This window comes from Falco rusticolus, chromosome 1, assembly GCF_015220075.1.
Source record: "Falco rusticolus isolate bFalRus1 chromosome 1, bFalRus1.pri, whole genome shotgun sequence".
Lineage (NCBI taxonomy): Eukaryota > Metazoa > Chordata > Aves > Falconiformes > Falconidae > Falco > Falco rusticolus.
In genome coordinates, this window is record NC_051187.1 from 23082668 (window position 1) to 23097120 (window position 14453).

The 14453-nt window shown below is 41.9% G+C and overlaps 1 protein-coding gene across 4 annotated transcripts in view; it reads left to right on the forward strand.

Annotated features, from left to right (window-relative positions):
- The window catches only part of LOC119142304 (protein spinster homolog 2-like), a 141382-nt gene that overhangs the window by 55872 nt on the left and 71057 nt on the right, over positions 1–14453 (forward strand). For all 4 annotated transcript variants that reach the window (XM_037375092.1, XM_037375093.1, XM_037375090.1 and 1 more), the window contains exon 3: positions 9052–9188. In XM_037375092.1, the coding sequence (XP_037230989.1) occupies positions 9052–9188 (137 nt within the window). The remainder of the gene's footprint in view (positions 1–9051; positions 9189–14453) is intronic.

Genomic DNA, 14453 nt, shown 5'->3' on the forward strand with positions numbered 1-14453 from the left:
CACACTAAAAGCATTTTGCAGAAAAACAACTCAAAGTGGAAGCAGCTATAAAACAAAACTGGCCTTGACTTACTTAATCATTCATTTCCAAATGGTAAGAAATGTGAAGGCAGAGTTTAAACACTGACAGACAAGCTCATTTTCTAGGTTCTGCTGCTAAATGTCAGCAAGCTAATGCTGTCTTTGACAATAATTTCCATGCCTTTTGTATGGCGCTGCCATGGAAAGCAAACTCCGCCACAGCCTCCTGTTCCTGCCTCCTCTTTTTGGCCACCATGTAAGGAACGAGATTGTGAAACTGAACCAGATGTGGAGATTATTTTTTTTTTTTAATTGATGGGGAGGGGTGGTGTGTGCTCCTCCTCAAATGTTCTCATGTGTAAATTTTAATCCCCCAATCAAACACGCTTTGTAGCCACAGACGGCATTCTGCCTGCAAATACACTATTTATTTCATTGAAAGATGTTTGTCAGGGCTGGCTGGCTGCTGGTCTCCCAGAATCAGCTCACAGCAGGGTCAAGCAAGCACCAGTTTAGGTGCAAGGGAAGCAGTGGACTGTAAGCTGTACGCTGGAACCGTTCCTTTGGATTGCTGCCTGCAGCATTGTATTATGAAGCACATCTCTAGGAACACAGTAACTGGTTTATTGATGTTCAGGTTGCCCAAATCCCTTTAAAACAATGGTAATGTAATCACTGTAATTCCCAAAGTGAAAAGCAGAAGGTGGGTTTGAGTTTTTCCTCTCTTGTTGAATTATGTTGTCTGTGTACAGCTGCTCAAAATTTAATCTCATAGCAAGTTAGCTCCTGCTCCAAGTAAATATGCTGGACATCCGGAGAGACTGAACAGCAGAGTAAAATGGTAGCTTTTCCACTGTACACTTAGATAAAAAATTTTGAAGTACAGCGTGACAGAATTGGACCTCAGTGGATGTGTGAAACGGTTGTGAAATAATAATTGTGAATAACATTCTACTTAATTGCTTTAGCTATTAGCCAGATATGAACAACTGAATCTTTAAATGCAGCTTTAATTGACATAATATTGGAAATTAATAAAAAAGGGGTGACAAATCTGAGTGCTGTTTTACATCTGGGCTTTTAATTCAAAGCCATTTTTTCCTTGGCTTTACAATGCTGATTGCCTGTATCAGGAAACCAAGACAAATTTTGAACTTTGAAACCTTACAGCAGTATTTGTGAGGCTTAAGTGAGTGGAGCATCACTGCTGCTCTTGGAGGAGCGCTGATATACTATGGACCATAGAACTGAGGACCAGAGAGTGATCAGTTTTACAGAGATACTGACTTAGGTCTACAGAAAGTAGGCTGGAGACATTGTTTGTCTTTCTTTTTAAGTTCATGTGGAAGGCAGTGTGCGTTATGGCAGGGTTTGTGTTCTTTGCAGTGCATTGTACCTGATCAGTTGTTGGTTTCTCTCTATCTGCTGGTTATGAGCATGTGCCTGTCTCAGCCCGCCAGCAGCAGTGCCAAAGCCAGCAGCTGGCAGCTCACTGGTTACGGTCACTGCTCACTGGTGGTGCTCAAACTGTCCCAGATTCTCTAAACAGCCCATAAAATGGGCTCTTTCGAAGACCAGAATGGCAGTAGTTCACATCTTAAAGCTATGGGTTTCCTTCTGCTACTGGACACGCAGCAGTACTTGCGGATGGATTTGTTGAGCTGAATGTTTCATGGGTTTATTTGTACTGGAATAATTTTGGCTGCAAGCTTACTCATGTAAGGAGCTGCCACGGCCGCTGGACCACAGTCTTTGCCAGTCTGTGGGCAACAGTACTCACGTGTAAGGGTTGTTTCCCTTTTTAGCCTTCGCTTTTGTTAGAGCTATTTCTTGTAGCTCTTGTCTGGGCACTTGGGACTGGAGAGGAATATTTCTCTATCCCTATGCAGCAATGCACAGAGTAAGTGAAATATGCCTCACATCGGTAACATCCCATACTCACCACTGTATGGATCACTGATGTAGTGTTCTATATATGGCACTTTTAACAGCAGTTACTCATATTTGACCACAGTGGTTGCTCTTTGCCCAGCACAGTCCCTCTCAAATCTCAGGTGACATGAGTGTGTTACTGGGCTAGTCTTCTGGCTATTCTTATCTGATTTTCTGTTTCCAAGGGCTAGATTTCCCAGCAATTCCCACTGAAGCAATTATTCTTGTTGGTTAAGGTAAACAAAGCAAGCCTTCAGGATATCCTTTGCTGGGAATATAAGGGCTAATCCTGGAAGAACCCCTGGAAAAGGGGTGGAATTATCAGTACTGAATTCTTCTTGGGGCTGCATCTTGTGTATTGTTGAGTCAATCACGAACTTGCCAGAAAAGCTGTGTTTGGGCCTTATATGTCTTCATTTTTTTTTTCTTCTGTAATCAGGTTCTGACCTTGTCACAGCAAATGAAATTAAGCAGTATTGTACAGTAGCCACCTTCTCAATGTAAATGTGTATGTCAACTGTGTGTGTATATAGTAATCCTAAACATGTTGTTTATATTTTACATCAGTTTGCTCTAAGGAGAAAACTGACACCTCATGGTGCAATATGCTCCCTATGGAGAAGACAAGATTGGAGCTTGAATACTGATGAATGGCATCTATGGTGAGGGAAACGCAATCTAGAGTGTCCTGCCAAACAGAGAGATACTAGAGAAAGACAAACTGTGTGAGTAATAGGTCCACACCTTTTAAAGCACTGCTTTTCTCCTCGTTAATTTGCTGAGGACACAAGCACACAAGGAGGCATTTATGAAATTCCCTCTTTCATCTGTGGGAGAGAATACAGGCCGCCTCCAAACCAAACATTTATATACTTAAGTCCAATTGATTTGGTGTGTTCTCAAGCCTTTTTCTTTAAATGCTCCTGTGCTCAGTGCTGTCAGTATATGACAGCTTTGCATGACATACGGAACTAGTGGTGTGTTTCAAAGCTCCTCACACTTGTCAGAAACTTCTAGTCTGCATGATAGTCTGGAACCCACTGATCTTGTGTTTTGCACTTGGCAAAATGCTGTAGCATGATCCATCTGTTGGCTGTTGAATTAGAAATGAAGTAAAACAAAGAGCAGGCGGAGAGTGATGTAACAGCGTACCTATAGCAGGGTTTATGACGATGATTTGAAGGCTGATATTTTGTATAACCTATTGTGTTGTAAGAATTCATCTCTCTCAAAGGATGAATGTTTTAAATCACATTGCTGAGATTTCTCAGAGCCTTGGATTGCTGCATAGTCAGGTATCACTTCTACCTTGATCACATCACCATGTTGGGTCTGAGCTATTGAGTTCAGTGGTTAAGTAGCATGGAAGGATCTTTTTCCTGCTTGGCTTGTATGGTGCTGTAAGAAAAAAATAATCGCTTTCAATACTGATTGTAGACTTTCAAAAATACCTTTAGCATAGATACGGGCTCGTAAACAGGACACTGATGAAGCTGGAAGACCTGCCTGGGTTCAAGATGTTTGTAGTTCATCCTGGGCAGGTCACTTTTCCGAGTCTTAATTTCCGTAGCCCTGAAGTAGAAATTAATGATGTTTAACTTCATTTCTAAATTGTCCCAAGCCTCACTGTGATTAAGTGTGCTGTGTATATATGTGCTGAGTAGTATTATTATAGCATAAAACTATAATGAAAATGAAAATAAACCAAGAAGCATTGCAAAAGCATGTCTTTGAAACAGAGGGACTGGTTGGGCATTAGAAGAGCCTTTATTGCAGGTAGATGGCAGCTGGTCCCATAAGCAGCTTGAGAAACATTGTGCATTCACAACTGAAAGTCCCTGGAGTAAAGCGCCTTGAACAAATCCAAGCAGGGCAGTGTCTTATGCAGAAAGAGCAGGATTGTGCTTGTACACACCTGGAAATTATCCCATCCAGAGCAAGCTGGGTGTTTAGGTGTTCTCATTGTTTGGAAATTTGTTGTTGGGAAAATATTAACAACCTCACAGCACATAGTTCTTTGCTGTGTTTAAGTGGATTGCCCGTCCCTTGAGGCAGAGGCTGTCTGGGTTTGCCTTCCACAGAGCCAAACACATTGTCAGCACTCAATTAGACGGGTATGTATGGTTTCATGCTGACCCAGAGCTCAAAGCCACTTTTTTTCTCTGGCTGAGCTGAGCATCCCTGCATAGAGAGAGAGCGAGAGCTATTTTTACCTGAACCTGAAGCTTTCTAGCATTGTTCCTGATAGGAAAAAAATAAACCCTCTATGCTTGAAGTCAAAACCAAAAGAAGGGATCTTTTCTTGGAGGTGCCTGTGATCCTCTTAGCCTTCTAGTAACTGAGGAAAAGCAGGCTCTGCGTGTGCACCTCTGTCAGTGCCTCTCTTCCCTCTCAGTTATACTACACCGGTATGTAGCTGGCAGGAGAAGCCCCTCTGAGATACAAAGGGCTGATCAGTCCATGTAAGAAAAGAGCAAGTGAGACGGAGGCACCGGTGCCTTTGCAATCAAGGGGTGGATAGCTGATGGGTCAGAGCCATTTTAGTTGTCATCTCAAGCTGGTAAAGTTTTGTTTGGAGAAGAAAAAATAAGAGCAGTGAAGTCTAGTTCCAGTAGTCAGGAGCTTTTTGTGACTGTTGAAGTACAGTTTCTCCCTCTCCCCTCGCCTCCTTTGCTAGCACTGTCTGGGGGTTTACTTTTCCGCTGGGTACACAGACAGCTCTTCAGAGGGGAAACTGTGGGCTGAGTAACAGCTCCCTGGCCATAATCCCCGAAAGATGACTGGAGATACGGTACATGAAGTAGGCAACAGAGGCTGAGGAGGATGCTGTCCTTCTCTGGTGAGAGTTTGGGTGGGAGGTGTAAGATTTTTATACTTTATTTTATGCTGCACATTTTTGTAATTCCAGCCGTGCACAGAAAAAGCTGGGCAGTGCTGGCTGCGAAGGTGCTTGTGCACCTGTACAAGGGTGGGACAGGCATTCAGAAGCAGAAATAGACACCAAGCCGTCCTGTTTGGGCAATTACACTCTTCCTGCATTCTCACCGCAGTTGGCATTTCAGCGGCTAAGCCACAAAGGAGGTATAAAGACAAATAGGATCTCCTTTTGAAAATACCTGTACTTAAAAGAACCTCCCTCCTGGGATGGCATTCATTATGTGTCTGTTTATTCATCCTTTGCTCACATGATAATTTGCTCCTGCAGAAATGTATCCCAGCTCCACCCAATGCTGGGACTGAGCCACTTCTGCCGGCACTGTTGGAGATCATTTACCAAGAGGAATTAGCTCTATGGCATGCATAATGGTGACTGACGTTGCTATACCTGCTCACAGCTGCTCTGAATGCAATCACTACCTTTTCAGTAGCTCATCCTAAATCCCAGTGGATTTCTGACTCTGCCCTGGCTTGCACTGTACAGCTCTTCAAGACTTGGTAATATTCTGAAATGGCTTTAAGTGTAAATGGGAAAAGGAGCTGTTGATTGGGAAGAGGCAAATGAAATATCAGCCTCTGTCACCGCGCTCTCCTGATAGAAAAGATTTGTGGCAGTGGGTTGAGCCGAAGCAGCAGCTGCTGTGGTGCCATTTCAGTATTAATAGGGGAGTAGGTGAGTGCAAGGAGCAGAAAATGCTGTGGAAGAGGGGAGAGGAGCCAGGCAGGAAGACAGAGGCATGGGTGCCAGGCTCCATCACTGGAAGGCACCCCTCTGCCTTATGCTGAGGCTGTGTTTACAAATTATTCACGTTTCTGCTGCCCCTCTCTCCAACTGAATGTGTTGGCAGTTTTCTGTCGCCTGGGTAAGATCTGCCCTTTGTGGTGTTTAGCTGTCGCAGAACCTCAACTCCTGATCTAGAGTAACTGAGGTTTCCACCTCACCTGGTAATGTCCCCTAGATTCATTCAAGTCTATTCTGCCAACCCAGCCTCTCGTTCAGGAGTCTTGTCTGTCATTTGCAGGAGTAATTGCAAAAATTGATTCACGCGAAATGCCTGTAACAGGCAGATCCTTTTGACAGACCACACAGCCATCATATTCTGCATTTATTTCAATCAATCAGTGCTCTGATGCATATTTGGGTCATAAATACTCTGACATAAATTGCATTTATTATTATGACAGCTGTGTTCCATTAGCTATTATTTATTAGGTTCTGTTGTCCTTCCATTTTACACCTTGTGGAACTGTCAAGTCAGCTGCTTACCTGTGACAAAGCTCAAAGCTTAGTTCAGAATCTTCCAAAAATAAATTCACTGAAGGGATTTGAGTAACAGCAGGATGTGTGTTCTTGGAAAGGCATTGGATGATCTTGTTTTCAGTTTGTTTTATTCCAAAGAGGAGGTTTGTGCTTTTTGCCTGCTTTTGCCCAAATTCCAGAATTAGACATTGCATTTGTGATCCAGAGGTCATGGAAGCTAATAATCTTACGGATTAATGTGAATTTTGGATCACACCCCCTTGTCTCAAAGTTTAATTAATCAGGTTTTTCAATATTTGAAATGGTGGGATGCTGACTTGGCTATATCTAATTTTCCCTTGGGAGCATTTTTAGCTTCATGTCTTTTTACATTGTAAAAATAGCAGAATATCTGATTTGGAGATGAATGAATTTCAGTGTCCTTCCAAGGGTAAGGTCAAATTGCAATGGGCACACTGCTCTGTACAAGTCAGAGTCATTTTCTGTTTCTCATTCCCAATAAACAGTCACACATCCTTCATGCCAGGCTGCTGCACCGGCTTTGCAAGGTGCCAAGCACTTTGGTGTTAATTCAGGAAAGCACTTAATCATGGAATTGATGACTCCAAAGTGCTTAATATAAGCATGTGCTTAAGTGCCTTGTTGGACCGGGGCCAGTGCAGATGTACCTTGTAGAGCAGAGATTTGTAAGCCCCTTCTGCTTTACTAGAGCCAAGTTCCTTGGAGATCGAGGCTTTCAGGGCTGTGCAGCTCGGGGAGCTGGACTGTGCTGCAGGGGTGGGCGAGATGACAAAATGCCCCTGCGCGGGAGAGAGAGCATTCACCCAGGCAGGCTGTGTCCTGCCACTGAGCAGGGAGCCAGGGTCGGCAGAGCATGGCGCCCTGGGCTATGCCAAGCATTGCGTGCACCAGCTGAGCAGGAGGTGGGAGCCTGCGTGGTGCTGGAGCCGTGCACCAATCCTGTCTGGCAAAGCTGGCGCTCTGCACTGGGAGCGTGCGTGCCACAGGGATGGGGCAGCAGCACTGCCTGGCCTTCCTAAAACGTAGCAGCCCCCCCGACCTCCATGGGGGCTGGTTTCCTGGGGATGGAGTGCTAAGCTGCGTTTCAGACTACTTGTGTGGGGTTTCTGTAAAACACAGGAGACGAAAGCACGGTGTAAGTGCTCGTAGGTTTATTCAACAGGTTTTGTTTGCACAAGGATTTGGGGATAGATGCAGGAACCGAGCATCCCGTCTACCCATAGGGTTTATGTGCTAGCTTAACAGCAACCTTGTTCATAGCGTTACTATTGAAATACGTGTGATCCAGGGCTGTGTGTGCCTCTTCACATGTCTTAACATTTCTGTAGTATCTCCATTTATTTTACTCTAAATGTAAAAAGAGTAAATCTGTAATTTTGATCAAATACCACAGTGCAAAACTGATATATGCACAATCATGTCTCACAAAATATAGATGCAAATGGATATGTATTATTTATAAAGCAGCTTTGACATCGTAATATGCTAAAAAAAAAAAGAGACATTTAGATCATTTCATAATTCAGCATGCGGCATGTTTTTGAGCTATCGTATATCATTATCCATGAAAAATTCATCATTTGAGTCTTAACCACTATAATTTTATGCACACATTCCAACCAAAAGGGTGTGTGTCCTTTGCTCTTGCCTCTTTTTTTCCTATTCTATCCCACCCACCCCCTTTTATACAATTAAAAGTAGATTGGTGGGCCTAGACAATACCAAAAGCCCACCCTGCCTTCCAAGAACTACCCAGTAATTAATGAGAGACGTAACTCTGCAACTTAAGAGGGATCTCCAGGTATTCTAGTGTCCCCCCCAAATCCTTCTGGGTTTGCTGAACCTGAGACAGTCAGTGAAAGTCGAAAAGTTTATACTACATAGCAGTAAAATTGATGTTGCTTTCATGCAGATCTCTAATGTGGACAGACAAAAACCAGGTATAAATCAGCTCAAAACATGGCTATTTCTGCCAAGTTCCAAGTGAATCGTGAATATGGTGTGATTGCCTCATTTCAGGTGTCCTCAGTGGTGTCACTGGCCAAACTGGAGCTAGACTGGAGGAGTGAAGTCTGAAGTCGAGGAGATTTTGCAGAGGTTATTTTATCATGAGCCTCATTCCTACGTGACAGAAGGTCTTGGGTTAATGCTTTGGGAGATTTTTTGGGGGAAGCAAACAGGAAAGGTGAACTTGTAGGCTTTCAGATGAGGACATCCCTGGCCTGTTAGAGCTTTGTAGGTTATATTTCTTTCTTTTAGTGAAACTGCTACTCCGTGGTGGATTTAAATACAAGTTCGGTGCTGGTGAAAGGACATAGTGAGGAGACAGGAGTTTTCTAAGGACAGAGGTGGTGCCAGTAGGATGATAGTAGTGTTTACTGTTTTTCCTCACTGTTGCGTGGTTGCCTTAAAATACTGCTAGGAAGGATGAAAGAAATTCAGCCTCTGTGGCCCGTTTCTCCGTGGTCTCTGCTGCAAGAGCCAACAAGGAGCCCTTGGCTTGTTTCTGTTCATGTGCAACTCCTTCTAACCACCACTTCACCTTCTCGGTGCCATTTAGACAGAAGCTCTGAATTTATTCTGTCCTGGTTTTGCCCATCCCTGGATTCTGAGCTCACAGTGGACTGTGAGGGGCTGGTGCTTTCAAATGTAATATCAGTTCCCTCGCCTGAAGTTTCTCTGGGAATGAAAAACCCACTTGATTAAGGAAACCCTGACTTCTGAAAGCCTATCAGACTGCACAACTTTCTAAGTCAGGGCTGCAGAATGTCTGATTAAATGGAACTGTTCTCTAGAGGATTTGTCTTGCAGAAAATTAGTTTTCGTGTTCTTGGTCTGATGTTTATTAAATATTTCTTTCCTTTTTCTCTCTTTTTCAGTTTTCATCTGTAGTTTCATGGTTGCAGCGCCTATCTTTGGTTACCTTGGTGACCGTTTCAACAGAAAGATCATTCTCAGCTGTGGGATCTTCTTTTGGTCAGCTGTCACTTTTTCAAGTTCCTTCATCACTGAGCAGGTAAGATCTTTGCAAAGGCACTTTGCAGGGTGTTCTGAAAAGATGGACAATGTGTTCCTAAACAACTTTCCATCACAGTGTGCTGAAGGGGAAGGTCTCCCTTTCATGTGTATTGTACATATAGCATATCTGACCTTTTGTGGGTGAATTGTGATATGTATAACTGTGTTTCCTTGACTCTGAGAGCTGTTAGTCTTTGATCACGCATATTCATAAAAAATAACAAGTGAAACATATCTAAGCAAGAGTTTCTGTTGACATAAGGGAGGAGTTTTGAGGGAGATCCTAAAGAAAGGCTTTAAAAAAGACTTGGGAGAAAAAATTCCATTGCTATATAGTAGTTCTCTTGTCTTCTGATATGTAACAAAGGCCACTGGAGTTTGTTGGGAAGTCTGCTCGTGGCATGTGGAATGACAAAATGCATCCAGCAGTGATTTTATGCATGTGCTTTGTTTCCTATCCAACAAAGGCAGTGAAGGTGGATGACAGCATGGAGATTGGACGTAGTTTCAGCTCCTTTAACGCTAGTTGATGGATTTGTCTGGGGACCTGATGATGGAGTTATCAGGCTTGCTTAATTTTGTCAAGCTATGCACAGCATCCCTCACCTGCTTTCAGGACAGACACAGTACCCCATTTTGAGGACTCCTCATTGCATTAATTTTCTTGCCTGTCAGAGGCACTTGGAGGAAACAATGATCTGGCAGTTTCTGGGGAAAAATATCCTCTTGCTTACATCATATTATAGAGGATGTTTAATTGCTGCAGGTGGCAACATTCCTGGAGAGACAAGTCACAGCTCCTGGCATCATCAGACTGATTTCCCCAAGGGAGGCAGGGGCATTCCTCATCCTTTCTGTCCAGCTGCGTTCCAGAGATTGCAGCATTGTGGTCACACCTAAAGAATGACAACCAGGGACTAAACCTCTCCACCCTGCTCCCTCCTGCTCACTCACATGCTCGGCAGTTTCTAATACAAGAGAATTTCCACCTAAAGCGGGCAGTGGAAGTCACATGTCTGTCTGGCTTTCATGTTGGATTGATTGTTGCTGCATTTCTAAAGAAAAATGCATATGGCCAAATGTAGAAGCCTTTAACTCAGTAAATTGTTCTGGTTCCTTTCCAGAGAAGTAACATCTCCCATCTAAAGCCAAGAGGCTTTTTTCTTTTCTTTCTTTTCACGTCCTCATAACATTCTGCAAAAGCAGCTGTGATCAGAGCCCAGAGAGGGAAGCATTTTATAAAGGAGGGTTACCTACTTATAAACACTTCTTATGTTACGAACAGACATTTATGCTCAGGTTCTCATTGATCTCTCTGCCCTGTAGTTGCAAGTAGTGGAACAGTGGAACTGGACTGATGTTATCTCTGTTTTCAGAATTGATTTTCAGTTTAAGGATTTTTGACTTACTAGCTGAAGTAGTTCAGGGATTCATATATATGGTCATCAGTATAGAGAAGCTCAGAGTGGAAGTGGCATGTTGTTAGACAAAGAGAGAATTATGTTTATAAAGCTGGATTATGATTGGAATTCAAACCCCAATGTTTTGCAAGTCACCAGAGAGACAAGATCAAAATAGCTAGACCTGTGTTAATTTCCCCTGGATTGCATCAATGCTAACTCTGGACCCAAACTACAACCTTGGACAAAAACCACACCAATTCTGAGAAAAATCCCTCTGTCCTGACTTTACTGCCATCCTTGACTCTACCAGGAGACTTCTCTATTAAACCAGAGGTCTCATGCCCAGCTTTTGTTACCAGCTCCAGGAGATCATGGAAAAATTTGCAGCTGCTGCATGGATGTGCTCTACCCAGTGGCTGCAGCAGGTCGTAAGAATAATCCCAGCTTCACCTAGTTATCCCTACTGCTTTGGCATCCTTTTTGGAGGCCTGATCTCTAATTGGGAAGGCATGCCACACTGAACAAGGTGAATTCCTGAAGTGCTAATGAGAAAAAGGGTCAGATAAGAGCTGATGCAGCTTTTTTCTTTATGTAGTGACTAACTAGGCATTTTTCCTGATCTTTGTCTTCTAGGATTCATTTGAGGAGCAAAACACTGGCTCTTCTCTCAACATTTTTTCTTTCTTTCTTACAAGACAGTAAATGTGTTTGTCAGGGAGGAGGGCTAGGAGCTGAAATATGAAAAACTCTTTGCTGGCACAAATAAAAGCAGTAGTAAGACTACTGCTGTAAGTAGATAGGTACTGACATCCAAGTCAACATGAAAACACAGGGTTAGAAGGAGCAAGCTGGCACAGGCTTAGCCCTCTGAAAAACTGTACAGAGAACTTCATGTGGTGACAGCAAAAATACTGAACTAGGCGAGAGACAATAGCCATTCAGTAGAAACAGCAAACTGTGCCTCTAGGGATTGCCTTTCTTCAAATTTTGACAGTGCCTAGTGCCTCACACATGCTATGACTGTGTAATTAAATCGACTACACATCTGCATAGTTCAAATTTGGACTGTAAATGCAAAGAGAAGCTTAACAAAGGCAGAAAGCAGCTACAGAGCTGGTGGACTCAAGGCACTCAATTTCTAAAGATTTTTGGCAGTGTGATGGTAGTATTTATTCCTGGCTAAAACTGGGACACTTAAAGGAAAACAATCAAAATGCTATCATTCAAATGAATATCTAGATCATTTGTAATTTATTGTGCAAACAAGTATACAGAAAAGGACATACTAATCCTTATCTGTCCTACTGTTAAGTTGTTCAATAAAGAAATACCCATGTGGCAAGAAAAGAACATGGAGTGAGACGCTACCTCAGAGAGATGGGGTTTGATCTGGAAAAAAGGATTGGAGCACAATGAAACAGTTCATCTAAGATCTTTATCTAAATGCTATTTCATGCTGTTTGGGTTAAAAAGATACTGACTGAAAAGTGGCAGATAAAACAGGGATTTGCATGTATACACCATGCGGACATGTAGTTGCTAGAGGGCTCTGCATTAAGGTTTGTAACCACTTACGAAAATACACTTATTTATTACCAAATATCTTTGGGCTTTTAACATGGAATAATGATCATCAAATAAATGTAGAATGAATCTTTCATCTGCTAGTAGCTAGTAAATAGCTAAATAATAGGTTCTCACAAGGAAAAAAGAAAGTCAGACCAAAATTTAAGGATAGTTCCAGAGTGTATAGGAGGTGATAGTTACATAAAACAACAATGTATGAATTCCATGCATAGCAAAATAGAAACAGGGCAATCAGATACTTAAATATTAGGTTATTGTTCATGAGGTCTTAAATTACATTTAAAACAAATCAAAATAAGAAACCCAAGTAACTACCATATCAGAGACTAATTCCATAAATACACTTGGTTTCATGGTTAAAAATAACTAATGATAAATTTAGCTGAAGAAAATAATCAGAAGTAACAAGACTGAGATAATATTGAAAAGGTCACTTTTTATTCTGTCAAATAATGTGAATTGATAATTTATGTTACTGCACATTTTCTCTATAGAAAAATAAGAAATGAGTCCTCCACTTTGTCTCTGATGCTTGGACATTTCTGCTTTATAACACTGTTCGGCACTTACTAAAATAAAAGTTGCTTTAAAAACTCCTTAACAAACTTGTTCATTAATCTAAAATTAGTTAAAATTGGTACACGTTTAGACATATCTCTAGATTAACTCTGTTTATAGAAACTCTGATAAAGTGTGTATATATCTTAATTTGTATTTTGTAAGTACAGACACCTGCTTAGAAATTACCTCACTTTATGCATGCCTTTTAATCAGTCCTGCATCTGCGGGTACACAAATTTTTGGTATACTTTCACCTGTAAAACCCTTCCTTGTGTGGTTTTTGGCTTTTGGCAAGCACTGGAGAAAACATTTGCTGGTTGTTGGTTCATATGCCATAATAAATCAGCCAAAAAAAAGTGAGCTGCTCAGTATAGAGTCATAGCACAAAGAAATGTATGCAATCTCCATGCAGGTCCTTTACCACGATGCATTTCCATCCACAAAAGCCGAATATGTGTCTGTCTTCCTCTGTGTCAGTATAAAGTCTGATTTAATAAGTGACCAGTTTTTTTCTCTAGATAGCATTTTGATGAGCGTAAGGCCTGATTGTCTGTGTTGCAGCTGATCATCTTGAGCCAGTTTATATCCCAGGATGTCATTGGAAAGAGTCTGTAATCCCAGTTGCACCATTTATCTCTTTCTGAACAGTTTTACGTGAAGCAACTTGTTTATCAGGAGCCATCAGGCCACGGGCTGGGAGTTTGCTTCTGGCTGCTTGGATATCCACATCTATTAGTCATAATAATAGCTCTTACAGGTGACTGCTTTGGCCAGAAATTTGTCTTAGATGAAACCCTGCTTTGGTGCTAGCTTTCTTACCCCTCTTAGCTCAACTTCTGAGAGATCAGGACTCCTCTCCCTCGTGGACAGACACACTTCTTGATTTAAAATACTTCCCACCTCCAAGCTCTTTTAAGCAAGAAAGAGCTTGGAGATGGAAAGTTGTAGACTGTTCTCCAGTCTTGTGAAATACTGCTATTTCCCATATAAATATCTCGAATAAAGCATATTTCTGTGTAAAATGGATGCTGTTTTACAGATGAGCAAAGTATTCTGCAAAGTAGTTAGGCTCCGCTGGGCTGGGAGACCAAGTGTACCTAATAATCAGCCAGACCAGGCTGTGGTAATGTGGGTTTACTGGGAGACATGAGAGCTGCAGATGGTATAAAGTTTGGAAATGGAAAAGCAAAGACTTAACAATGTAAACCAGGAATGTGCTTTTGAATCCTCCAGTTCTTGATAAATATTTCTGTTTAAATGTTGATATAGCTAATATGGTAAAACATTTTCCCTGCCACAGCATGTTAATCTGGATAGGTGTTTCTACTAGTGGTTTGGGTTTTTTTAATTATTTTTATCTCTGAAAGAGGAAGAAAATAGTCCACTGTGGAATTCTAGTTAGCCTGCAGCGCTTGCTGAAGTCCTGTCTTTCAGACTTGCCAGATGTGTATTTATTTCCAAAGCTTGTCTTTCAAGGAGTGCTAAAAGAGAAGTAACGAATTATGTGCAGTATGAAACAAATGGTTAGCTGGGTTAATTTTTAAAAATGTAAACATAAACCAACCCCATCCCCCTACACATGATGATTCGCTCCAAGGGGAAAAAAAAAATAAAAAGCGCCTTTAGCCTTATGTGCTGTGGCAGAAGTTGTACTATAAAACATACAGCTTCTGTTCCTTTGCTTCCACTGTGTAAGATAAATCCACAGTTTG